The sequence below is a fragment of the Alosa pseudoharengus genome, unplaced genomic scaffold (genome assembly GCF_046254945.1).
Source record: "Alosa pseudoharengus isolate Yale_2024_CS ecotype anadromous, Long Island Sound unplaced genomic scaffold, YU_APseudo_1.1 YU_APseudo_1.1_scf_4, whole genome shotgun sequence".
NCBI classification, from domain to species: domain Eukaryota; kingdom Metazoa; phylum Chordata; class Actinopteri; order Clupeiformes; family Clupeidae; genus Alosa; species Alosa pseudoharengus.
Window position 1 is genome coordinate 43,275,898 of NW_027468774.1, and position 27,562 is coordinate 43,303,459.

At 46.2% G+C, this 27,562-nt stretch overlaps 1 protein-coding gene across 4 annotated transcripts in view; it reads right to left on the reverse strand.

Moving 5' to 3' along the window:
- The window catches only part of dnm2a (dynamin 2a), a 32,983-nt gene continuing 5,421 nt past the window's right edge, over positions 1 to 27,562 (reverse strand). The window contains exons 2-21 of one of the 4 annotated variants that reach the window (XM_076266449.1): positions 24,129 to 24,202; positions 23,850 to 23,999; positions 22,774 to 22,977; positions 21,744 to 21,842; positions 21,325 to 21,485; positions 20,949 to 21,091; positions 20,202 to 20,337; positions 19,592 to 19,659; positions 17,723 to 17,861; positions 16,296 to 16,382; positions 15,931 to 16,001; positions 14,608 to 14,659; positions 13,562 to 13,573; positions 9,826 to 9,936; positions 6,323 to 6,432; positions 6,031 to 6,142; positions 5,074 to 5,238; positions 4,458 to 4,678; positions 3,574 to 3,810; positions 1 to 2,989 (exon numbers count right to left, since the gene is read on the reverse strand). In XM_076266449.1, coding sequence (XP_076122564.1) covers positions 2,920 to 2,989; positions 3,574 to 3,810; positions 4,458 to 4,678; positions 5,074 to 5,238; positions 6,031 to 6,142; positions 6,323 to 6,432; positions 9,826 to 9,936; positions 13,562 to 13,573; positions 14,608 to 14,659; positions 15,931 to 16,001; positions 16,296 to 16,382; positions 17,723 to 17,861; positions 19,592 to 19,659; positions 20,202 to 20,337; positions 20,949 to 21,091; positions 21,325 to 21,485; positions 21,744 to 21,842; positions 22,774 to 22,977; positions 23,850 to 23,999; positions 24,129 to 24,202 — 2,422 coding nt within the window. In that variant the 3' untranslated portion in view covers positions 1 to 2,919. Of the gene's footprint in view, positions 2,990 to 3,573; positions 3,811 to 4,457; positions 4,679 to 5,073; positions 5,239 to 6,030; positions 6,143 to 6,322; positions 6,433 to 9,825; positions 9,937 to 13,561; positions 13,574 to 14,607; positions 14,660 to 15,930; positions 16,002 to 16,295; positions 16,383 to 17,722; positions 17,862 to 18,666; positions 18,806 to 19,591; positions 19,660 to 20,201; positions 20,338 to 20,948; positions 21,092 to 21,324; positions 21,486 to 21,743; positions 21,843 to 22,773; positions 22,978 to 23,849; positions 24,000 to 24,128; positions 24,203 to 27,562 lie in introns of all 4 variants that reach the window. The other 3 variants (XM_076266447.1, XM_076266450.1, XM_076266448.1) reach the window with 3 other exon arrangements.

Below are 27,562 nucleotides of genomic sequence, written 5' to 3' on the forward strand. Positions count from 1 at the left end.
TGAGCTTCAGTTCTGAGTTTATTTGGAAGTCCATTAATCGCTACAGAGGCACTTAAACAAGGATTTGTAGTGTCAACAGAATACAAAATTGAAGAACAACCTATTGGGTTCTCCATTTCTCTCGTCTCCCATCCTCTGCCTCAACCCTCCCCCTATATCCTCCACACCTAACAGCGCATGGAGGCCGAGAGGAGGAGCGAGGTGCGGAAGCAAAGAGACGGGAAGCAGAGCAGAGGTGGACACAGACAGCGGCTGTGTTGCCGCTGTTGCAGGAGGGTGTTGCGTCGGAGACGGCCGGGTGGGTGTGTGGCCGCCTGGCAACGGCGCCATGAACACAGAGACGCCGAAACAGATTTGTTTTTTTTCTGCGGTCAAATAAGGCTAAAGACTCCACTCCAAAACGAGTGTCGTGAAAGATCAGGCGTCAACGTGGGCAAACAAAAACATGTGTGTAGCAGGCCCGATTGTGCTATGCCACGTTGTTCAGCGGTTAGCCATTCGCTGAAGTCGCCTGTCCCCACAGTCAGGCCATGGAACGGGCTGCTACGGAGGACGAAGGGAGGTGAAGGGAACACCTGCCTGGTGCGTTGGCAGCTCGGGGAGCTCCAGTCATTTGCATGTTAAGCTCCTCACCTCCCTCGTTTCCCAGACTCAGGTGAGTCATGCGTGGGTGTCCTCTTTCAGTTATGAGGCCACGGAGATGAACGTCATTTAGGATCAACAAAATGAAACAAGAAAAGAGATGTGTCACAGACCCAACCTCCCTCTCCTTGACAACGACACTCATAACCTATTCTCATGTTGGGGCATTGGGTGTGGGGATGGTTGGGGTAACACCCTGCACTCCCTGAAGGCATCGAATAGAAATCACCCGCCAAAATATAATGCAACAACAATATATTCATAAAAGAAGACCAAAACGGAAACAGGTCATCAGTTCTGTTCAGGCTCTCTCTGCCCAGGTTTCTCCACATCACCCAAGAATTCTGCAAAACAAACTGTTGGTGTGTGCATCAAACAGTTCTGGAGAGATCCTGGGGAGTTATTCTAAGAAAAACCATTGTCTTCTTCCCTCAACAAGGATGGAAGGGAAAAAAAAACTCAGCTCATTTCACCACATCTAAAACATTAATCACAAATGCCCAAGAGATAAATAATACCTTTCCACATTGCAGTCTGTGGTTTCCCCAGTTCCCTAGTCACCCATTAACAGTTGTGTTAGTGTCTCTATTAGTAATCACACCTAGAATATTAAAACATAAGGGTGGCTACAGAACGACTTCCTCAATGACTCATCTTTTGCACGGCCTACGTGGACTGAAGTTCATTTAGGAAAATGACGACTCTTGGAGATAAGTCGCCTACTGTACAATTGCGAGAATCCGAAAACAAACGCGGGGATCAATTGAAAAGACCAAAAGTTAGAGACCCCAAAAACTAAATCTTATTACTATTTCTCCATGCATGCCTTACATGGTCCGGATCACAGGCATCCACCCAACCACACACATCAAGTCTCCAATCAGGTATGGACCAACTCCTAAATGGATTAAGTGCTCTCTACGGAATTATATGGGCCATTCAGTTTTCAATGCATCCAACAAAAAATATGCCAAACTATTTCAGATAGTATAACACCCAGCAAAATATTCACCAAATAGGACTTTAGGTGACACCTGCAGTAATGCTGAACTTACAAAGCATTGATGAGCAAATATTCAAAACTGTGTTTGATGGTACTTAAGTAACATTGTAATTTGTTCACAGATCTTTAATTATCAAATAATTCAGCTTCAGTGCTTCAAAACCCATGAAGTTTAATGCTTAAAATAATGAAATATTTTTTGAACATAATGCCATTACATTATAAACCATACTATTTATAACAAGAGTAATAAGAATAATTTTATTTTAGAATGTTAACTAATCATGTACATATTTCCCACATGTTCATCATTAGATAATGACACCATATAAACTCATGAATGTGTAATTCACTAAAGAAACTTAATCTTGTTATTATGAAGTGTTGCCCAAAGTTTAATGAATGCAGCATGGAGGCCAGTCTCTGAAGAGCTTAAAGGTTGGTCGTTGGTCAAAACTAGACTAAGTTACGTCTCCCTGCACTCAAAGAGCACTCTAAAAGCCACCCCTAATACATCAGTGACAATAAACAGCAATGGCAGCCTATTTCAGATTATAGAAAAACCTATAGAAAGGAACCACAGGATGAGTTTGTACAATACACACAGATGAGGTTTAAAGGTTGGGCTTGGGGGCGGTTATTTTACAGGGAGAGTGAGGGGGTAGCCTGCATTAGAGTGAAGAAGCGCCTGCTGAGTTCCCTATTTAAAATAAAAAAATAAAACACCTCAAAAATGATGCCAAGGCCCACTCTTTCAACTCTTTCAGGAGGTTCAGAGAGAGTGCCCCCTTGTGGCACTCCCTGAACACGCACGCGCATACATAGCATTAAACACATTTGCCAAAAACAAAAAAGAGAAAGCGTCTCAATTCAGAATGAAGTCCACAGCATTCATGAGCATCACAAACACATCAGCTTGTTACTCCGAGTAACCCAAACAACCTGTTCTCCATTAACATGCAGACCCTGTGTTTTTCCTCTTTCATTTATTGATCACTGACTGATCTTCTCCCTCTCTTTCTCTCTCTCTCTCTCTCTGTATCTTTCTCTCTTTCCCTTAGATTTGAATGAGTAGGATGGATTAGCAGCTTTCCTATACTGGGAGAACAGGGGTGGGCTACAACATTAGGTCTACTCGTCAAGCTGGATGTATCAAGCAAGATAAAAAAAAAAAAAAACATAAGCACGCATATTTTTTGGGAGCTCACGGCCCGCTCTCCGGCTGGGGCTGCAGGGCCCAGGCTGGCCCCCCTGCTCCGGCTCCAGGCCTGGGCCTAGTCGAGCAGAGAGGGCTCGGCCGGGCGGATTATGGTGGGCCGATGGGGGGCGCCCGGGGGTCTTCGGCTGCAGGGGGAGAGAACAGAGGAAGAGAGAGAGAGAGAAACATAAGGACAGGCCCGCTTGCAAAATGAGGAGTGAGAGAGAGAGAGAGTGAATATTGAACACAGAAGGAGCACACACCATCAGACACAGTGAAGTACAGACAGAAAGACAAACCGAAAGAAGGATGAACAGAGATATAAAGACTGAAGATAAAGGAAGAACGAAAGACAGAGGAGGGAGGAGTGAGCAAGACCGGAAGCGAAAGCGAGCACATGCACACACTGCGTCAAAATGCCTAGAGGTGTCAGTGAGGAAAGCCTACCGAGCAGCCAGAGAATGAAAAGTGAGAGTGAACCGGCATCTGATGCCTGCAAAACGCACTGCAACCCTGCACAAGGGCACGCCCAGCTCCACACCCACAGCAATGCCACCACTGGGGGCCAATGAGAGCCATAGGCTAGCGTGTGGGCAGATGGGTGATGGAGCGTGTGTGGCACTGCAAAGACAGCGTTACGTGGCACCACAGCACACCTGGCAGGCATGTCCGCACCCCTCTCTGAAGCTGGCACAGCGGAGGTGGAGGGGGGGGGGGGTTGGGGTCTTACCTGGGCACCCCAGGGGGCACGCGAGCGGGCCGTGAGGGTATCTGAGGAGGGGCGCTGAATGGGTCCTGGGCGCTGTTGTTGCTGAAGGCGTTGATGGGCGGGCCGGGGCGAGAGGGGATGGGGGGAGCCGGGGTGGGCATCAGGGTAGGGGGCCCCGGGGTCGGACCACGCACCGCCGGGGGCCTGTTGGGGTGGTGGGCAGCCACGGCCGGTCGACTGGTGGGTGGAGGTGTGGGGCTGGGAACGCAGAAAGATGGAGAGGGAGGGAGGGTGAGAGAGAGTGAGTGAGTGAGAGAGAGAAAGAGAGAGTGAGAGAGAGAGGGAAAGAAGGAGGATAAAGAAAGGAATACCAAATGGTGTTCAAACAAACATGGCATCACCAAGGAATCTACATACAGTGACAAAAGGTAGCAATTCATTAACACTGTTAATATATTCAGAATAAATATCTGTAGTTAGTAAATAAATGTTAACAGTTTATACAAAATACTGACAAAATGACTGATGGAAATTAAGACAAAATGATAGGGAAATAGTCCCTCGAATGTGCAAAATTACTTTTTAAATTCCTAAACCATGAGTAAAAACAACAACGTGTAGAACATCTTCATATTTCGGAACATAGGAATCGATAGTCATTGGATTGCAGTGATTGCAACATTGCCATCATTGCTCTACAGCAGTTTCAAAGGGTAAAGAGCTGGACAGTGACTACACATTGGTGGGGTGGGGGCAGGGGTGTCACTAGACCCAAACACTCTACTGGGGCACAGTCCAGTATAAATGAAATGACTGGGGCACAGCAGTTGATTAGGGGGCCACGTGCCCCAGTACAATGGGCCTAGAGACGGCCCTGGGTGGGAGCTCGGCCCCTCCTCCCTCACCTGGGGCTGATCCAGCCACTGTCCACGGGCGGGGGAAGGGGCACAGTGATGGTGGTGGTGCTGATGTCGCCGATGATCTTGAGCGCCTCCTTGAGGGAGTGGTACATGCGCAACATGTCGTCACGCCGCTGGGCCTGGTCTGCCGACTCCTCCATCAGGCTGTTCTGGTCACCCGAACTGTACAGGTAGGAGAGCAGCTCGCAGTGGATGAACTCCTTAGTCTGAGGGAGGACAGATGCCAGGGGAGGAGAATGAGGAGGAGGAGGAATAGAGAGAGAGAGAGAGAGAGAGAGAGAGAGAGACAACAAATCTCAATCAATCACTTTTGATCAATGAATTCATCAAAAGTTTCAGAAACAACTATAGAATCTTGGTTCAGTACCCATCTCAACCTCACACACAAATGAAGCCAAAAAATGAATACTAATATCCTTTACAACACCCCCTGGCCATTCTGGTAATGTGTTTGGAATCCGCAAGCAAAGAGAGACCCAAGAGACCCATCCTCCCTACTCCACCCATGTCCCTGGTCCATCCATCCTCCCTACTCCACCCATGTCCCCGGTCCATCCATCCTCCCTACTCCACCCATGTCCCGGGCAATCTGTCCACTCACACTGTTGATCATGAGGTACATGATGGCTTTGGGGATGAGGTCGCGGACGGTCTTGTTGACGATGCCGATGTAGGAGTCCACCAGGTTCCTGATCGTCTCCACCTGCCGCTCCAGCTGCGGGTCCATGGAGAAGGACTCGGTCGGGCCAGAATCCTCCTGATCCACCTACAGGTGCGTTTGCATTAGGTTTATGTTTATACCTACACCTTTTCAGCTTCCGTTTACAATTACATTTATTCATTTGGCTGACGCCTTAACATAACATTTAAGCTATTAACATGTAAGCATTTTAACATTTAGCAGACATTTTCATCCAAGCCTGGTGACACTTTCATTCACAGCAACACAATTTTATCACAAGGTGCTCGACTTTTTCTGGAAAAAAACCCAAAAACGTTTGTTGTGGGCACGTTGCTCTAACAGTTGGACTAATGGTACGCGAAGCAGGACACAGCTGGACTCAGAACCAGACTGACCCAAAATGGAAACTGAGTAACTGATTTACTCTGGGAATTTCACAGAGAGCTTTTATAGCCTGACTACTGCACCAGTGCCAAGTGAATGAAATTGGTTTAGACTGTGAAAAGTGTGTGTGTGAGTGTGAGTGTGAGTGTGTGTGTTTGATTTGTGGATGTTTCATTCAGCACACTCTTGTCTTTGAACAGTTTTGACATTGATGAGGTTGTAGGATTGATCTGTTAATGTCAAGTGCCTCTATGTGTAGATGAGCATGAACATAAACACACACATGTGACCTGATCCTCCTCTGGGTCTCAGGTGTGTGTGTGTGTGGTTCCACTGCCTGCATGATTTGGATTTATGGATGTTTCATTTACACACGCACCTTATCCTTCTCTAGGTCTCGGGTGGGTGGGTGGGTGGGTGAGTGAGTGAGTGAGTGAGTGAGTGAGTGAGTGTGTGTGTGTGTGTGTGTGTGTGTGTGTGTCATTCACACACCTGATCCTTTTCTGGGTAGACGCCTGCCCTGAGGAACGAGGCCTTCCAGCTGTCCACATCCTCCTGGGAGTCGCAGGCCAGCTCGACCTGGCGCAGGTCCTTGTACACGTTCCTGGGAGAACAGTGGAAATAGGTCTCTACGCGGAACCACAGTGGCACGTGCTGTATAACCTAGCAAGGCACTGCCCTGGACACACAGGTTCAGTCACACACACACACACACACACACACACACCCACATGCACACTTGCACGCACGCACACACAAGCACACACACTCCCACATGACTGACCTTTGCTCAGTATTGAAGATAGCAAAAATGTGCTTAGTGGACATGAAGCCTTTCTCCACGTCCCGTATTTTCAGGTTGTCCAGAGGCAGCATGTACTTCTTCTCCTTCTCCTGTACGCGGAGGAAGGAAGAGAGGAACAGAGGAAGGGTTGAGTGTGCTGCTCCAGAACCACTGAGTGTGCTGCTTCAGAACCACTGACGGTTCAGACTTAAGGCCCATTAATAGTTCAGGTGACAAGTGTCACGCAACAATATATGAAGAGTTCGGTTCAAAAAGGCTTTATCCTCCATTTGAATGAATTTTCATAAATCATTTCTTTACATTTTGTTTTCCAAGTAATTTCAGTAGAACTGTGATGGGGTATTGTTGTTTGATTTAACTTTACTCAAAACAACACAATTGCAATTGTTTAGATATTACCTGAAATACACAATTATGGTAAATGACATGACTTTTTAATGTTTTTAAAAATGGAAATATAGTGTTTTTGGAACCAATCTCTTCATATGATGTTAGAGACCAAATCTGTGCTTGCTAGCGTGTCGTGAAGCTTGTCACGTACATCAAAAAAATTAGAACTGCACAAATACTCTACTGGAGTTCGAGTTCTATTGTGTGCTACCCTGGTCACTGTGTGTTGTCTCTTTTCTTTCGTTTTGTGGTGAGATGTAACGCTAATGTCCAAGTGGTTAGAGAAACTAATGGCTGTTCTATTTGACAATATGTCTCTGGCGCTGGACAATGAAAGCCTAGAGCTCCAATGTGTCACCTAAACTGACCTTAAGAGGACTAGTCTAGTCTAGAACACATTTCACATCTCTTTTGAGGTTTGTACTGAATGACACAATAATGTGCATCTTTAAGTGCATCGCTAACTGAAAAACACTGAAAGCGGAGTACATCATTGCCTGTACTTGTAAGATCTCTGCTGTCAGGACCCGTTTTAATGGATCTACTGTGTCAATCAAACCTCTGCCAAACCCAGCAGGGAGCAGACACGACTGTCACTGAGGACAGGCATTAACCTTTCCGCTCAGGTTTAAAATAATTTCTCAATTAGACTTAAAGACATGAAACTTATGAAACTGGTTTTGATCCAAAAAAAAAAAAAAAAAGTCTAGCGAGACGTTAGAGGACACTGTAATGTTAGCAGGTTTTTAAATCACAGCTTCTTCTTTCCATCGTGCGTTTAGCCACTCCCCCTAGACTGCCCTGTAGCCCGGATGAAAATGTAATCAAACCAAGGGCTTCCATAGTGGCTACATGTTACTATAAAGATGGAGTTGACTAGATACAGTCTGGCAACACCAAAAGTTATTCAGGTTTTATTGAGTGTGCGTGCTTGGATTTCCATAGAGACGTTAGGTAGGGTTAACAGTCGTGTTCAGCTTTTGAAACAGACTCATAAGAGGGTTTTCTCCACTGAAGACAAGACAAATGACCCAGTAGTTGGCAAATTTTCCCCAAAACCCACAGAGAACATTCACATGAGACTACAACCACAAACTACTACAGCCAAACATGTTCAAATAAAAAAAAAAGACAGAAAGAAAGAAATCAGCAGAGTCAGCACTTTCTGCTTCTCTAGTCACAGGGTAAGAATTGTATTTCCTGTGACTTTTTTATGGAGGGGGAAAGAGAAGAAGGGAAAGAAGGAGGAAAGGAGGAGGAGGAGGAGGAGGGTGTCTGTCTGTAGCCCACCATATGGATGTGCTAGACAAGAGGATGAGGAGAGGAGGAGCATGCTTGTGCTGCAGGGTGGGGGCACTGCCAGCCGCCTCCACTGCTGAGAAGAAGCATCTGGAAGCATTTATGTCCGCACAAACACAGAGAACAGAGCTCCAGTCCCAGCAGTTACATCACTCACAGAAACACCACCACCCCCCCACTGCCGCCCCAAACAGACACACTCACACCACACACATACATACACACACACACACACACACACACACACACACACACACACACACAAGCTCCCTCACACATATCCCAACCCCCCCTAGTAACCCAGTACGATTTCCTGCAAATTCCAAAGTCGGATCCCGGCTGGAACGTTTCAGCGCGCCTGCCACGTCAGTTAGCTTCCACCACCGACCGTCCTCCCTCTTTCTCTCCCTCAACTCTCTCAGAAGAGAACTGTTCGCAAAGGCGCACCGAAAAGCAGCAGTCCTAAAAGCTATGCAAAGACTCTCGCTTGAAGCGGTAATATAAATATATATATTACTTTTTTTGCTCAGTACAGTTGAGGACTCTTCTGTTGCGCTCTTGGGGTTTTGCTCTGGAAATGGACTTTGCTGGCCCACACAGCTTCGGCGGGACACTGGGGGTAAGTGCACTGGACACTGTGTGGGTTTTTGAACATTCTAACATTAGATTCCGTTCCGCAACAATTCAAGGTTCTACAATTCTATGTTGAATTCAATGAACGTTAATTTTCCAACATTCCCGTCACACCGGTGTGACGGTACACCTTTAAGGGTTAAAGTCTGTTTTTACACTGCACACACATGCAACTGGCACACTAAGATGATGGAATGTTAAACATTCACACGAGAAATTATATGCGGTATTAAGGAAGCTACATAACACTTCTCTTTTATGAAGAGTAGGAAAAAAAATGCATCTAACAAGGAACACATGTGGTTGACATCAAACGCAACTGGGGAAAGTCATAAGTCAGTCAAACTTTATAAAGATGTTGGGTTAGTGCACACGTTTTGTGTGCACAAGTCACTTTAAGCATTTTAGGGAGGCTCCAGACCTCCAGAAAGACAGACGTGAGTGGTAACCACAGAGCAAGGGACTTTTCCATTTCCTAGCATGAGGTCATTCCTCCATAATTTTCTTGCTGCACGTTGGCCGCTGCAGCTATAAGAATGTGTTTCTGTATGTATATGTGTGTGTGTGTGTGTGTGTGTGTATTTGTCTACCCTTTCATTTTGTGTGTGTGTTGTAACTTTATCAGTGTTGGGTTGCGTAGTGTGTTTACTCTCTCCCCCCCTCTCTATGCCGTCTCTAGGGCACTGACCAGAGGCCAGGCCAACCTGCCGAACCCCCTGGGCTCTCCCTCCCCCTCGCCTGCCCAGTGTTCAGACTACCTGTTCATTACTCTATGGCTGAACAGTAGTCCGCACATTGGTTAGGCTGGGCTGGGACACACACACAAACACTCTGCCGCTTGCTCTCAAATCACTCAGAGAGGATTGCAGAGAAACAAAGTCTACAGCTGGATCAGATGTGTAAAATAAAAATCTTAAATCTAAAATCTGTTATTAATGTGTGCTTGTTCTAGGAGTTCAGGCTTTGGGCTCTGCAAATAAAGTTGAACTGAACTTGAATGATACCAATATGATTAGTCATGTGATGAGATATTTCAGACTTACAGGCAGAGGAGGGCCGAGTGAAACAGAGAAAGTGAGAGAGTGACGAGTGAGAAAGACAGCTAGTCATATGGTAGAAGAAACAAGGAGGAGTGGTAAGAAAACCGAGAGCAGGCTCACCTCCTCGTCTTTGTACCAGGAGAGCGACTCTGCGGTCAGGACAAACCAGTATTCCTTGGAGCCTCCTTTCATGATGCTGATGTTGATGGTGAGCCAGCCTTTCCGGATCACCTGTGGGGAAGATCAGGGGGAGTGGGGGGGGGGGGGGGGCGGGTGTGCAGGAGGGACCGAGAGAAACTCATGAGCCTCAGTTTCAACAGGACAATCTCCCCCCCGGCTGACAAACGGGGAACCCAGGGAGTAATACTTACCAAGCAATACTATTTTACATGACCACTGCTATAATACTACTTCAGTCAAACAAAATAAAAGTCTCCAACCAGATTGAGTCTATATGTGGTCCTTATTCACTAGATGAAACAAAATGTCAAAAATACCTCTTGATGTCCACAGCACTCACAGCAAAAGCAACAACAACCAAAACAGCAGAGTTGTGAGGCTGGCCCACGGTTCAAAGACATACCAAGCAAATGATTGGAGACCATAAAAAAGAGCAGACCTGATCTTTTGTGTTGGCTTTACAGGACCAACTACAACACTCACAAGCTCATTAAAATAGTTAAGGGTGCTGAACACTTCCAGAAGCCTACAGAGATGGTGTCTGGGAAAGAGAGAGAGGGAGAGGGAGGAGTGATGCAGAGAGGAGAGGCTGAGGCTTTTCTTTTCTCTCTCCCTACCCTCGCCGCAAACTGGTGGGATGGGGTAAAGCGAATGCCATCTGGACATGGCTGGAAGAGGTTAGTTCAAAGGTCAGCTGTGGTATGTTAGGGGTCAAACTGACAGGTCAGTAGAGGGCTCACTAGCCTATGGAACAGAGCTAGTCAAAACACAAGCTGGGTTAGTGGGGTTAACTGGACACTGACGCACACTCCAGTGTGTGGACAAGAGATTCACTGAGGGAGAGAGGAATGAGGGGATAAAGAAGCGTCTGAGAGGAGTGTGAAAGACACACACACACACACACACACACACACACACACACACACACACACACACACACACACACACACACACACACACACACACACACACACACACACACACACACACACACACACACACACACACACACACACACACACACACACACACACACACACACACACACACACACACACACACACACACACACACACACACACACACACACACACACACACACACACACACACACACACAAAAGGGGAGAAAGGGAAGCGGTGGGCAACAGAGCACTGTAGAGAAATCTAGAATGTTTCCCAATCTGGAATGTTTCCCAATCTGGAATGTTTTCCATCAAACAACTGCAGAGGCTCATGGATCTCATGCAGGTATGCAAGATGGCGGCCCCATGACATTGAAAAAAAAAAAGAAAAGTTAACCACTGCACAGATGTGGTCTCCCACATTCATGTTGTGACGTTAGAGGCTTTCTTTGTAAACATGTGCCAGTGCTCTCTCGCTCCTCCTTCCCCCAACCCCCCCGATGCTGCCAAGCATACTGGAGGGAGGCTGTAAGACCTTCATTAGTGTGTGAGAGGAGCAGGCCAACAGAAACAATCAGAGGGGTTAAGACAGAGGAGCTAGACGTCTAGTTTGCCTTGGTGGGGAGCAGCCTTTCACATCCCTTATCCAACCGTGCCTGGCGTCTGACACCGCCATTTAGTGCTACAGGAGTATGTTTTAATATAGTTAGAGGAAATGTTTATACAAAGAAAGAGTGAGACAAACAAAGAAAGAACAGAACCAAACTGTGGAGACAGTCCATTCATTTCTTCATTCAGCTTAATAAGGCAGTCATGTTGGACCAGCCAACTCTGACTGACATAGAGGCTTTTTCTAGCATGTGTAGTTATTCAACATTTTAATCTCGTATTAACATTTTGCTGAACGCTTATAGCTCTTCCATCTTGATTCTCAGGGTAAGAAAGGGTAAGGACAATAGTTGAACTCAAACAAATCAAAACCATTCATCTTTGGCAACCCAAAGAGAACATGTCTAAAGTTAAACACAAAAGTCAAAATTCTAATTACTAATTGACACTCAATGAAGAAAAACATGCTCAAAAAAAAATTTTTTCCATGAAAGTCTTGTAGTCTAACAGCCACTTGACAATTCCGTTTGTAAGTCACTACTCAGTAAACCCAAATCACTGTTCAGAAGATCTGATCTGTCAGTTCAATTACCTTCAGATATTCAAGCGGGTGAAAGAGAAAGACTATAATTGAAGGGTTTAATGAGATTTTCAGAGGGGCCCACCCATCCCAAAAGGGCAATGACTGTCTGCGTCTGATTTCCTTGGCTGATGATAATTAGGCCGCAGCATTAATTTGAATGAATCGGCACCAATCTCCTGTGTTCTCACCTTTGTCTCGGTCTCCCACACACCCACACACACTCCACAGCCCACACTTATAGCCCTTATTTACCCGGGGAAAAAAAAATGAAAATTCATTAATTTTATTCTCAATTTCACATGCCAGGAGTTTGTTGTTCAGTGCACCACAAAATGAGATACGACCACAAGTGTCTATGACCCGGAGGAATTAAATACCTTCACTTCACTTCCACTCTGTAGTAGCATGGTAACATATTCTGGTCTAACTCGTCTTGTGTTCCACAGAAAAAGAAACTTAAATATGGAGTTTTGCTGGCGTGAGATTGAGCATGCAATGAGAGAATTTTCATTTTTGGGATTATCTATTCCTTTGGATGGTTAGAACCCTCAATAAAATAAGGATCAGAAATGTCACATCAATAGTGAATTTAAAATGAAACCATGTGATTGAGGAATGAAGATATGTGGGTGTGAAGAAAGGAAATGTCTCCAAGACCACAAACCAACACAGACATGACACTTCTATACATAAGAACACAAGATTGAGTGTTTGTAGTAATGACTTCTGTTTGCAGCATCTGATTGGTTCATGTGTAAGTGACTGTAGTGATGACCTCTGTTTGTAGCATCTGATTGGTTCATGTGTGAGTGACTGTAGTGATGACCTCAGTTCATAGTGTCTGATTGGATCATATGCGAGTGAGTCTATAGCACCTCATTGGTTCATCCCTCTCCCTCCCTCCCACTCCATTCGCGGCGGCGATGCTACGGCCGAGTCTCCCCAAGGCAAACTCGGTTTCCCCCACGCCACAGTCGAGAGCCGCAGAGGGGGGCTGCCATCGCCACAGGAGCGCCGAGGCCTTGGGCGCTTCCACACACAAACCACAGCTCCACACATAATACCCATGTCCTGGTAGCCAATGAGCATGCAGTGAGAAGCGGACACTTGCTCTGTTAGTGATGGTGCAGATGTTTACAATGTGCACAATTACATAAATTACTTGTGTTTGTTAATGTGCACACCGATTATTGGGCGCACATACAGTGGGTTGGAAGTTTACAACGTCACCGATTACTGGTGACAGCGAGACCATAAAAATAATATATCGATATGTTAGCGGATTGACATTTGTCTGCGTTCCATCTTTTAGTACCACCGGGGCGGTTGTACCTTTTCCGTTTCGGCCTCACCGAAGCCACCTTGCTGTAGGAGAGAGAAACACCTCATCAGCCTAGTGGCCTCTCCTAGCGCCTCTCCCATGGGGGAGGGAGGTGGCAGAGGGACCAGGACCCCAACATTGGTCTCCTCGAGGAACACCAGACGGCTACCCTGTTATGGCCTCGGCTCTCCTGCAAGGGGCGCCCCCTACTGGTCAACTCTAACTGGGTGTAGAGGTATGGGGTTTGTGGGGTACTTACCAGTATTTCACCCTGCAGTGCGGTGGGGGGAGGGGGTCAGAGGTAGGGGGAGGGATGGCAGAGCAGATTACAGTAAAAAGAAAATGCAGAATGACAGAGAGAGAGAGAGAGAGAGAGAGAGTGAGAGAGAGGTAAGGATGGAGAAAGACAAGGAAAAGTATGATGGAGGGAACAAGAAGGATGTGAAAGAGAAGACAGATGATAGAGAGAACCCAATTGGGTGAGTAAAAGAGATGGAGATGGAGAATGACAGAATGACAGAGGGACAGAAAGAGACAGAGAGAGAGAGAATAGTTACGTGCAATTAGATTAGATTCACTTGAAGTTCCACAAACCAGTTCAATACAATTGGCAACTTCATTAATGGCAACCGCGTCCATGCACATTCTGAATTATAGCAAACAAGAGCATACGTTCATTAGAACATGACAAACAACATGACAAAGAGTGGAAAAACAATAACACTGTGATTATTTGTTTTCCGTGCTGTAGAGAATCATGCCTGTTGAGTGTCCAGGTGCAAACAAACAGTTAACACAAGCAGTGCTAGTTAGGAGATGTTTCATTCCTTAAATGCAAAGAGGGAAGGGAGGGCAGCAGGGGTAGGAGGGGAGGTATGTACTGATTACTTTGCCCACCCTAAAATGGAATTAGGGAAACTCTGGGTTCAGAGTTGCTCGCTGAGATATGGAGCATTCTGGAACAGCGAGACTGGGTGGCTGTGCAGGGTGAGCTGGGACATTTGACAGATTCCACCACATACAGGTACAGTCATCATATTGATCAGGAAACAGGAAAACACAGGATATGCAACCAAAATATAACATTCACAGAGTGGTAGTTTGGGCATGGTAGGTTCAACTGGAGGTCTTCAGGAAATTCTAGTATGTGATCAGTACTGTTTATTTCTTGGAATCAGAAGGAGAGGTTATAGATGTGGTGGGGGGGGTCATTATTAAGGTGAGAGGTCAGAATCTGACTGCTTATGATGAGGACTTCTGAGGGGTGTCATTTGGGATCAGAGTGACGAGACAGGAAGCCCGTACCTGGTTAGGAATGGCCCTCTTCTTGTTTGCATGGGTGTTCCTCTGCTGTGCGCTGTTGAGAGAGAGACACGTTTCAAACCAGATACAGACAGACAGACAGAAAGACAAGACAGAAAGATGAGACAGGGGTAAGGTAGTGGTCAACAAGCATGTTCATACTCACCACTACCTCATTAACGTCTAAAACGCACGTCTAAGAACAACAATGTACATTTAGCTGCGTCTAAACTTATACCCATCAAGAGTCAGCTATCAGGGGACTCTAGAAGCTGGGTGGGTGACTTGGGAAAGAATGGCTGCTCTGAACCCAAGTTAAGTTCTGCGTGAGGAGGGGAGGGCACCGCAACCCAGGTGTGTGGGGGTATGGGGTGGGGGGTGGGGGGGTGGACCTGGGAGCGCACCTGTTGTTGGTGAACCCTGGAGAGCCACCGTCGTCCAGCCTTCGGAAGTCAAGGCTGAAAGTGACGTTCACGAGAACCGTTAAACAAAAAAACAAAAACACACTGCGCCGGCAACACACACTGCACCCATGCTCATGGCCCTCTAGAGGCAAGCTGACCCGGGGATGCAGAGTGCATTTGGGGGGGAGAGGGGGGAAACCAGTCAGGCACTTAAACGATGCAGAGACGATGCAGATCGGTGTCACTCCAGTCAAAAACAAGGTGTCATACTCAACAGAAGACCTCTCCTTTAGGGTGGGGCGACCTCGTGCAGCAACTCATCAAAAGCTTTCGCTCTCTAACAATGGGGGATCTACGAACACCATGCAATGAGTTCTCCTGGTGCAAGCGTTAGGACCGTCTGCATCCGCTGACCACAAATCGGCTCAGAATTAGCCACAGTAAAACTCCAACCCGTTTCATCGTCCAGCATCACAGCAGGAGGGTTGCAATAGCACTAATGGGTGTTAAATGAATATGTCTGTCAAAACAACCAAACGTCAAACCAAATCAAGCCCAACCCAAACAAACCACTTGAAATGATTCTGTCAGGCTTGTGGAATGGAATTCTGGACGACCTCAGAGTTCCAAGAGAGATGCCACGCTGGGTCATTGTGGCTCTTCCATATGTTAAGCTCTTTATCCTCAAGGTGAGTTTCTCAGAACATTTCAATACAAGCAGCGGGAGGTTAAAGGACATTCCTTAATGCACCCAGACGCACAGACAGACACATACACACACACACTCACACACACACACACACACACACACACACACAAACACACACACACACACACACACTTCTATCAGGGAAAGGTTTTGGGTGCAAATGGAAGGATTAGGAATCCAAGGTGAAGAAGACCGTGCCGAGAAAATCCATACTTAGCAAAGCCTATGAAGTCCTCGTGGTTGGTGTTGATGTATGACAGCTCGATGTCAATAAGCAGAAGAACCTACAACCAGAGAGAGAGAGAAAGAAAGAAAGAAAGAAAGAAAGAAAGAAAGAAAGAGAGACAGACAGACAGACAGACAGACATCATGAGAGTGACACCATGAACCACAATCTAACACACTTAAACATTTGGAGCATCCTCAGTATCATAACACACCTCTCAAATGACATGACAGTAAAGGGAAGACTTCCTGTCTCTGTGAGTCATTTGTCATAACAGCATAACCAAATGAATAGAGCTGGTGAAATGGTATGAAATGGCCTGGGTGTGTTCTGAAACGAGCCGCAGCCTCACCTGGTCCTTGGTCTTGCTCTCTCGGTCCCTGACGTGGGTGGTAACGATCCTCTCGGTCTCCTCTCGCAGTCTGGGGTAAGAGCCGAGCTGTGGAGCCAACCACACATCACTGCAGCGCAACTCACACTTATCATAGGTCATACATGACAACAGCACATTCACACACACACACACACGCACAAACTCACGTCATGTGATCAGCCATGCACACACAACTAAGAGAACTTTAACAGGATAAAATCTGGGGTGGTAAGTGGAGTGGATGATTAAATCCAAACACATTGATTTACTCTTTCACACAAAGCAGTGCTCACAAACACACACACACACACACACACACACACACACAAACACACAAACATACACACACACACACACATTTTCCAAAGCAGCAAGGAATACACCATGACCACACAGATGACCACATGACTACACTGAGAATGACCACATCTCAACATGAGGGAATGATTTGCATGTTCCTGTTGGTTTGGAACACAAGGCTTTAAAGGTGCGTGACTGCTCATGCTACTGATTGGGGTCCAAAAGGAATTCAAAATGAATGGAGCAGATGGTCACGTGCGGGCGATGGTGCTTCCCATTACTTTTTCTCTGTGCTCAGAGGTTAGTTGAGAGAAACTGAGAGAAATGGAATAATAAAGTGGACAGAACATGAAGAGTTTGGTAATAAAAGACGAGAGAGGAAAGTGTAGTTCCTCCTTCGTCCATGTGGGGCACACATTAACCCTGTTGCTATGGTAACACCTGAGGGCTCCATAGAGAGCCTGAGGTGGTAAACACGGTTCTGCTTCTGTTGGACCTTGGCCTTTGCTATTTCCCTGTAGCTGAACAGACACAAGAAGGTCAGCCACCTGCTAGAGGTCAGAGCTGGGAGGAAATCTTTTACCACCAAACCGAGTGTGTGTTGTTTCGAGACAGGCGGAGGGGGGGGGGGGGGTGATGGGATTGGGGGATTTGGATATGAATAAATAAAAGAATCATTCTGAGAGGCCAGGAGCCAGATGGCAGCGCTGAGATGGTGCAGAGATTATGAGGGACGCTCCTCAATTTGGCAAAGCGATTTGCATGAGATTGGCGGCACGCTGGTGGTGGTGGTGGTTGTGGTGGGGGTTGAGGTTATGAGAGCGGATATATTCACACGCCAGGCCTGAAAGCGAAACGCAATCATGGAGAGTGACAGAGGGCTCTGGGAATGACAGCCTTCATGAATGCCTCTACTGATTGGTGTGAGGGAGCAGTGTGTTGACGGAGGAGGGGAAGGTGGAGGCGATTGCGGGAGAAATGGGGGTGGTGGGTACAGGGGGAAAATAGCATCCACCCCAAGGCTGCAAGATCTTGTTGCTTTTCCAGCGATCTTTCTTCCACAGCCTTGGTTTGTGCCGGGCCGGCGCCGGCCCGCTGCCGGTTACCTTCTCTGCGCTCCTCCTGACGAGCGTGGTGAGCTCAGACACCACCAGGTCCACGCATTTCAGACTGGGCGCGGTCAGTTTGCGGATCTGCTTTTTGACGATGGCCTCGAAGGCCAGGTCGGGGGTGAACAGCCCCGTTCTGAGGCACCATGAGATAGGAGGGGTTACAATCAAGAGAGGGCACCAGAGGAGGTGGACAAAGAGAAGAAACAGAGAGAGAGAGGGAGAGAGAGAGAAAGAGAAAGAGGACAGGGCAAAGAGGACAAGGGAAAGAGAGAGGGCCAAGAGACAGGGAGAGAAAAACAAGAAGAAACTTAGTTTGGTTAGTCAATTATCTAAAGTCTACACCAAGACTAAATAGAAAAAGCGGTTCAAACGTGGGACAAACCACCGGTACCACACATCCATATCGCTCTAAACAATACTTCCCTGGAAACACATCCAACAAACCTCACTAGTGGCTGCTGCCAGTAATCTAAGACGAGAGGTATGCTTCAAGGCAGAGGGAGAGATGTGTGGTGAGGTTTCTCCGGCAGCTTGTCCCTTGAACCGCCACCCAGAGATGTTCAGCTGAGACGCATCGGGAGACGTGCGTCCCTGAGCCTCATCCCTGCACATCCACGAGACGGCCACAACACCCCAAACACACCACGACAAGCAGAGGAGCCCGCAGAGCCTGGGAGAGGGGGATCACACTGCCACCGTCACCCACACATGCCAACCTTACCCACCCTTAATCCCCCCCCCCCCCCCCCCCCACACACACACACCATCTCCATCCCATATCATCTACCCATAACTCTCTCCCAGACTAAACACTACTATGGTGGACTTCACGGCAGTGTGAGTCACCCCTCACAGACTGATTGGAGGCTCCCTGTGGCCAGGCATAGGGGTGGGGGGGTGGGGGGGGTGGATTGGCAGACCACCGCCCCCTGCTGTACCTTGCCGGTGCAATCCCTGACTGTGTTGATGAGCTCCTGAATGACCAGATCGATACATTTGACACAGGGCTCTTTCACCTTAACGATCTGCTTTTTCACGATGGCTTCAAACGCCAGGTCTGGAGTGAACAGGCCCGTTCTGAGAACGCACAAGAGGAGACAGACAGACAGACGGAAAGACAAGACAGACAGATAAGCCAGACAGGGAGACAGAGGCAGAGTGACAGGCAGACAGAAGACATGAGGACCCAGTGAGAGACAGACAGACAGACAGACAAAGCAGAGACGAAGAGAGGAAGAGAGACAAGCAATTTGATAGCGTTTCGTTAAAATAGATGAGGACACATTCCAAACACATGTACACATGGGGAGAGGTTTGCACAGTTGTGTTGGGAGAGAGAGGAAGAGGTAAGAAGGAAACCAGCAAACGAGCGAGAGAGAGAGGGAGAGGAGAGAGAGAGAGAGAGAAAGAAAGAAAGAAAGAAAGAGAGTGTGTTGGGAGAGACAGAAATAAGTAAGAAAAACAGTCAGGTGGCAAAATGAGCAAGATAGAGAGAGAGAGAGAGAGAGAGAGAGAGAGAGAGAGAGAGAGGAGAGAGAGAAAGAGAGAGAACGTGATGGGGGAGAAGGGAATACACATGTTAAGATCTCCACATAAAAGCACTACTCTAAACATATCCAGAGACTGAACGATGGGGACAGAGGGTTCTAAGACATATCAATGGCATGTCCAGCTCTACGGCAGTGATGCTCCACAATGCTTTTGATCAGACTACACGTGTGGGGAGAAGAGGGAACAGGGGGGGGGGGGGGTGATGGCATGATGAAAGGATGAGTGTGCCTCTCTACGGGTGTCCCTCCTCTTTGCTGCGCTGGGCGTTAAGTTAGAGGGGGAGAGGGGGAGCTGGGCTCTGGCCAGACTTGCCTGACGCCGTGGACGTTCTTGATGGCGTGGCTGATCTCCTTCCTCAGTTCCTTCTCGTCAAACACAATCTGAGAAGGCGAACGGAAAGGAGACGGCGTGAGTCATGGTCTCAGAGAAACCACAGACACACACACACACACATGCAGAAAACACAGGGTTCCCACTCTAAGCCAAATGTAAAATTCCATGACTTTTCCCTAACAAAAAAACCTGAATTTCCATGACTCATAATGAATGGTACAATATACTGACCAAAGATTTCAGAGCAGCCGCATACTAGTGCTCAAGTATCTTTGACTTTTTTTTAGAGCAGAAGAGAAATACATGGGCATTGAATAACCAAAGTTGGGCTAACCACAACAACTCAAGCAAGCAGTAAAGCTAATGACCAGATATACACCAATTCTGAGTGGAAATATTTGTATTGGTATACATGTTTATTTATATATGTATTTTGGCAAGTAATTTTTAAACTGCTACAACAAAATTCCTTGATATTCCACGACTTTGCCCCCAATCATGATAACGTTCCCTGACACACACACACACACACGCACACGGACGCCAATCTGGTCCTTAACCAATCCAGAGGGTAAGATGGACGCATTACCTTGACCAGCTCAAAGGGGAAGCGCTCGTGAAAGATGCGGTTGATCTTGGCTCCCCCCGATAGCTCCTTAGTGTCCACCTGGTCCCCGGAGCCCTCAATACGCTTCTCAAAGTCCACTCCAAACTGCTGCACCATCCTGCAACGGCAAGGTCGAATGGCGCTCCATGAGAGTCCAGGTGATGTTCATGTTGTGATATATATGGCACGCCCTCAACCCCTGAGATGCCCTTACTCGCCAAACACACCTCCCAGGCCGAGGACCTCCTCAGAACTACATCATGTGACTTCTGAGAAAAAAAAACCTCAGGAACAAGTAGCTCCCCTCCCTCAGTCACACTAGTTCAATCATGGAGAAAATCAGGCCTGATTATTTTGTTCCATATTGAGATCCCGCTTATTTAGCACTATTTAATGATTTCATCCATTTTTTAAACTTGAAAAAGATCACAGTAGATATAGTATATTATGCTATTATTCTATATAATAAATATAATTCAACTTTAAAAAAAATACAAACTAAAGGCAAAAAAAGATCACGTACACAACAGTTACCACTGTAAACTCAAGGGGTGCGTTGGATATACAGTAACTCAAGACAAAATAAAAGCATTATTACAAAATGGAATACAGCAAAATGATCATTATATTTTGATTATGTTGTCTTCATAATCATTGGAAGTCAATACTGAAATTGATTGGATCAATAAGATTAATGGCAGCGTCCATTTCAGGGCGTAGTCTACTCACTGGAGGAGAGCCTTAGTCTTGCGGGTGGGGTCATCCGGCCTGAAGTTCTTGAACTCCTCCACCTCCTTCTCCAGGGAGAGGAGCTGAGACTGCAGCTTGCTACGTAGGCCAGGCAGCGTGTCACGGATGTGGTTGGTCAATTGCTGGTGGAGACATAAGTCATTTTATCTTAATTTATTTAATTTGTTTATTTGATAGGGACAATGCTCATTGATTGACAGGCAAAATGCTGTAAATAAACCAGAGTTAGCTGTGCATGCTAATTTTGATCCGTTGTGCTAAAAAAAACAAATGGCTAATATTTTAGTGTTGGTGGACAAAAGAGTATAAAAAGCCTCCTGTGGACTGTGTATGAATCCAGCAGGAGGCAGCACACCTGGTTGAGGGTCTTCTGCAGGTGCGGGGTGCCCATGCGCTCAGCCATGTGTCTGTAGCTCGGGTGCGACAGGAAGAACTTCCTCTCAGCCGCCAGCGCAACTTTGATGTCCTTTCTACCATCAATGTCCTTCTGACTGCGGTTCACCACCCCAATGTAGCCTGTGGCATGCAAACACACACACACACACACACACACACACACACACACACAAACACACACACACAGACACACACACACACAGACACACACACACACACACACACACACACACACACACACACAGGGTGAGTTTTGGGCAGAACTATGCCGTCTCTGGGTGTGTGGGCACATAGGTATAGGTGTGTGTGTGTGTGTGTGTGTGTGTGTGTATGCATAAACATGTGTGTGTGTGTGAGCGTGTTAGGGAGTGTCCATACCCCTGCGCAGAGGCAGCAGTTTGTTTTCCAGGATATCTCTGGCGTCTGTCCCTTCGTCCATCAGATCCAGTTTGGTAATGACGCCAATAGTGCGCAGCCCTGGGGAACAGGTCAATACAATCAGCTCTCACTCCTCATCCCTCCCACAACTGGACACACTTATGGTGGAAATGACTATGCACTTGCTAGGATTGTCATCTGCATCACATCCAGTACGTACAAGATGCATTTACTATCATAAGCACAACATTTGCCTGTGTGAATATACATACAGTAGCAATCATAATGTATATTAAGACTTTTGTCCAGTGCTCAAAATATACACAGCAGCCAGGATCAACATAAGGAGTGTTAGTAGAAATGAGTGCACACTCATTAAGCATACAAAATATATACCTGGTATAGTATTAGTAATGTATTTATTTACATGTGTGAATGTAAGTATGTGTATTATCTCTACACTACAATGATTAATCGATTCATCGATTAGTTGTTGACTTTTAAATTAATTGCTAACTATTTCGATAATCGATTTGTGTCATTCCAGGCATATGAGGTGCTGCCATCAGGCAGAATGTATAGGGTGCTGTCCTTACAAACCAACAGGGCTCGCAAATCATTTGGCATTACACTGCTGAAAAAGTTAGAGAAAATAACTTGATCCTTTCTGTATGATAATACTGCACTTTGGTATAATATTAAAATATCTCTGATGATATTGCACCTTACTATTAAGATAATCGTCAGATTAATCGACTCTGAAAATGATTGTTAGTTACAGCCCTATAGACCATTTACACAGCATGCTGTATTTATTGGATCAATTTTCAATTTTGCCAACGCCTTTCAAACACCAAGTGCTCCGCACGAGACATGCAAGAGCAGATTCCATGATATCTTAGTTTGGGTAAAGACATTTCTTTCGTAATGAGTGCTTTTGTACATGTACTCATGACAGCTATCTGACTAATTGGCAGGCGTGTGGGGACTGGCTGGCGGCAGCCTCGTCCCTCTCCCTCCGGGGTCCTACCCTGTGGGTCCACCTCCTTGGCTATCTTGAGTGCGTCCGAGTTGGCCAGGTCCTGGTTGGCGGGCGTGACGGCCAGGATGAGGCAGCTCTCCTTGGTGATGAACTGCATCAGCATTTCCCTGATCTGGAATTCAATGTCCACAGGCTGGTCTCCCACTGCAACCTTCGTCATCCCCGGGAGGTCAATTAGGGTCAGATTCAAAACTGAGAGAGAGAGAGAGAGAGAGAAAAGGAAAGTGTAAGAAAGAGAGAAGAAGCATGAGACATTTCTAATGAAGCGGGAGTGCTTATTTCTGTGTTTCTGTGTAAGCATAGGCCAGTGCCTCGACTCAAGCCTGTGCATGTGTACATTTTTGGTGTGTGTACACAGAGAGGAGGCACACACACACACACACACACACACACACACACACACACACACACACACACACACACACACACTTCAGCACAGGTGTCTATGTTTACACTAGGACAAAGGCACCTGGGGAAACACTCTCAGGTGCGCTGTTTGGACAGTTTGTGTGTGCGAGTGAGAGTGTCGGTAGTGCGGGAGGTTGTACTTGTCTGCATGTTTGTGTAATTCCTAGCTATAGTCTCCTCTGCACTGTAGCTTAAATGTTCTTCTTTTGCTGCAGCTGTAGCTCTGTAGCTGAAATGTTATTCTTTTGATGTAAGTCACTTTGGATAAACGCGTCTGCCAGATGAATAAATGTAAATGTACGTGTGCACCCGCGCGTGAGACAGATAAATAGAGAGAGTGTGTACAGGGTATACAGCGTCAACATTTTTTTCAGTAAGTATACTTCCAGTGAGGCTATTCGCATGAAATTTTCACCGGACATTAGTATTAACTTAGGTAATCCACACATATATAAAAATCCAAACATTAATGTCTAAAAGTAGTGTTATGAGTAAAAAAGTGGAATGGCACAGGGAAAAAGTATTGAACACGCCTGCTGAAATTTCTTAAATACTTTGTGGAAAAGCCTTTATTCGTAATGACAGCTTCAAGGCATTTCCTGTATGATGCTGTATCTATACGTGCATGTGTGTGCGTGCGAACACGTTAAGTTTACCATTAGGAGAGAAGACTTTGAGGTTGATGGGGATGGGAGAGATGCCCTTGTTGGAGCCTGTGATGCGGTCCGTCTCCGCCTCGATCTCCGACCGCACCTCCTCAAAATCCACAAACTTTCTACCCTTACAGTGCAAGAACTCGGCATACTCTGTAGACAGTCACACACACAAGGATTAGACAGTTTGTGCCAAACAGGTAAAAAATGTACTGTATATGGATGGGATTCATTCAATCATGGATCATATTAATCTAGTCTGGTCTGGCAGATTCCATTCACCTGCTTTATTGTTGACCAGCTGCAAAACAAGGGGCCTGCGAGTGACGATGCCGGATCCACGAGGAAGAAAGTCCCTAAAGAGAGAGAGCAAAAAAAGAAAGAAATGAGTGACCATATCTAGGTTGAGCATGCACAGTGGCTGTGCCCATGGTGAGAACATTTTCCTGTAAACTAGCCTGTGCATTGGGATCTGTTTAAATGTGTCTAGGGATGTAACGGCCTACACAAGCTGAAATAGTTTCAAAAAGTGTCCCATACACTTTTTTCTTCATGTTTAATTGGCTATGTGCTTATAGCTTAACTTATCCTACCATAACTTGAAGTTTGCTAATTCTGTTATTTGGATGCAATGAGTGAAACCAAAGTGAGCGTTCAAAATAAAACTTTAGGCTACTGTATTCTCCTGATAACGTGAGTGGAATGGATTTAATGTGGACGTGAACATAAAAAGAAGCAGAGTGGCTACATGATACAGTGCACATTTTGCGGTGGAAAAGTTCCGCCTTTTAAAATCAGGTGTAGCCTAATCCGAATCGTAGTTAAAACCATCAATTAAACAACAGAATCAGTAGGGTACCAGTTTTGTTTCATTGTACCAGGTCTACCGTATGTCAAAAGCAGGCTAGGTTTCCACACCGCGGTAATCAACCGTGATAATCATGATATTTGAAATGAAAACGGTAATTGTTATAGTAGTCAACATTTTTATCGCGGTTTACCATTATACCGGTAATCGTTACATCCCTAAATGTGTCACGGGTCAGGCAAGGATAATTCTCTGGGGGTCCACTCCACTCATAGTCTGGCCTTCCCTGCTGGCCCATTGACTGCTGAACACCACTGTTACTACCCACTACACCCCCCACCACACCCTGCCCTGCCTGCTGTGGTACAGTCAGAGACACTGTCTCCTCCGCAGATGGAGGGAGTTACTTTCCCCAACCACTTAACCTACATACGGAAGAGCTATTTTCCAGCTGAATTTCACAGAGGAAGAAGTGTGTGTGTGTGTGTGTGTGTGTGTGTGTATGTATGTATGTATGTATGTATGTATGTATGTATGTATGTATGTATGTATGTATGTATGTATGTATGTATGTATGTAATATATATATATATATATATATATATATATAGTGTGTGTGTGTGTGTGTGTGTATTACATAAGTAGGCCTCGCACATCATTGATATTGATTCACAGATGATTGATTTTACCACTAATAAAGCAAGCACTGATTTTTTTTAACTCATTTTTATTAGGCGACTATTCCAAGAGCAGGAATGCTTTCCACAGCTGGTGCTGTGGTGTGTTTCTGTACAAAACTACAAAAAAACGCTTGTCTCATTTGAGTGAGTAACTAACGTTACCCAAACACTACTCATCGGTCTTTGTTCTCATGTAGACCACAACTATGAGAAGCCCAGACGCCGCCCATCCAGTGGAGTGAGTCAGAGTGTCTACCCTGAGCAGACCCTGCTCTTGCACAGGACAGGACAGGACAGGACAGGACAGGACAGGCAGGTCCTAGCCAGACTCTAGAGGGACCACGCAGCCTCACGGCACGAAGCTAGGGTACGCTCTACATCTGGTGTCAATCAAAGGCTCTCCTTACTCACCCGCCCCCCCCCCCCACACACACACACACACAATCCAAACACCCTGATGGACTTGTCATGTACATGTATACACACACACACACACACACACAATATAAACACAAAGATAGACCTTTCCTGTACACACGTACACACGCACACACACGCCTTTCCTGTGTATGTACACACACAGACATTTTCTGTACACACGCACACACAGGAGATGGATGCATGCTTGCACAAAATGACACACAATTCAGAAGGGCATAAGCTTGACCCAGATCATATCAGACCAGAACCACCACTGGCCTGAGCTCCTCTGGCCTGCATACAGCAGCCTGTTCTGGGGTTGCCAGGAGGGAGAAGAGGGTGGCGAGAGGGGATGGTGCTACTGGGGTACACCTGGACATGCACTGACCCAGCGAGGCCTGCCGCAAGAGGCAGTGCAAACAAAGCCTGACACCAGTAGTGTCTCCTCAGATCTTTTCACTTCAACAGACAGAGTCCGTCAGAGAGGAAATAGGAAGTCTATCTTAGTAACCGCTGGGGAGAGTTGTTATGTGATAATCCATAATGGCCTTCAGAGATTTTTATGGGCCACTTTTATGGAGCACATATATACACAAAGCGCATATGAACTCATAAATAACAGTGGAAAGGAAGGGAGGAAAGAACAAGAGAACAAACAAAAGAAAGAAGCGCCCATTACTCAGCTGACTCTATGAACAGCGTTTGACTTGTTACACATTAACCTGTGGGCATAGTCTGAGAGTAGCCAAGTGGACGCTGGCTAAGGCGTGGACGAAGCGGTGCAGGTGAAGGGGCAGAGGGCCTGGCCGAGGAGAAGACACCAAGGACGCACAGCACAGAGGAGATGACATAGACAGAACGTATGACATCATTTCCCGGAACTGATAACAATAAGAACCAACTGCCGAAACTGTAAACAGCCCATGACTTCATGACAACATAATTACAACAGTAGCCCAACAACACTATCCATGTTTGTGCAATAGCTGTTTCTCAAAACCAGCCAATGAGAAACTGGCTTTTTGCTAGCACCACGGTTCAAGCGGAAGGAGGCTAGCCAAAGCTAAATGGTGGAGGCTGACGACAAAAGCTGGTCACCGAGACAGAGGAAGCTTTGAGGCATGATGGAAATGGGATACAATCGTCCCGCAAAGCATCCATGCCACAGTCACTAAAGCCTCCCCATCCAACACTTCAATAGTTCCCAATAGCTCACTGACATCAGGATCAAATGAACCTGTTAGCTTTCTGGAGTGAGATCAGAAAGAATCAGAGATGCACTTGTTCAGTAAAAAAGTCATAGACACAAGCAATGACTAATTTCCTGTCTATTAGACACATCTAAAGTGTTTCATGCCAATGAAAACACAACAAAAATGTGTATTGACCACATCTGCTTAATAACCGCAGTTTATTAAACTTTACTTTATTACGTCACTAAAAAACTACATTACTATGTGGCTACAAGTGTCGGTGGCATGTATGAAACCACTCGGAGGTGGGTGGAGTGCCCACAAGGTGCCCAAAAGACCAATGATCGTACTTCTCATACTTAATCCAAAACTTTAAACCCTTGGTTAACAGGCGGGAGATTACAGTGAGTGCATGTAGGCAGTAAACAGCCAGATAAAGCCGAAATTACTCACTCCTCATAAAGCAGATCACTGTGAAACAATATGACCATAGAGGATGCTGAGAAATAAGCATATCTAGAGTGTGAGATTGAACAATATGACCATAGAGGATGCTGAGAAATGAGCATATCTAGAGTGTGAGATTGAACAGGACTTGACCATACAGATTGTCTT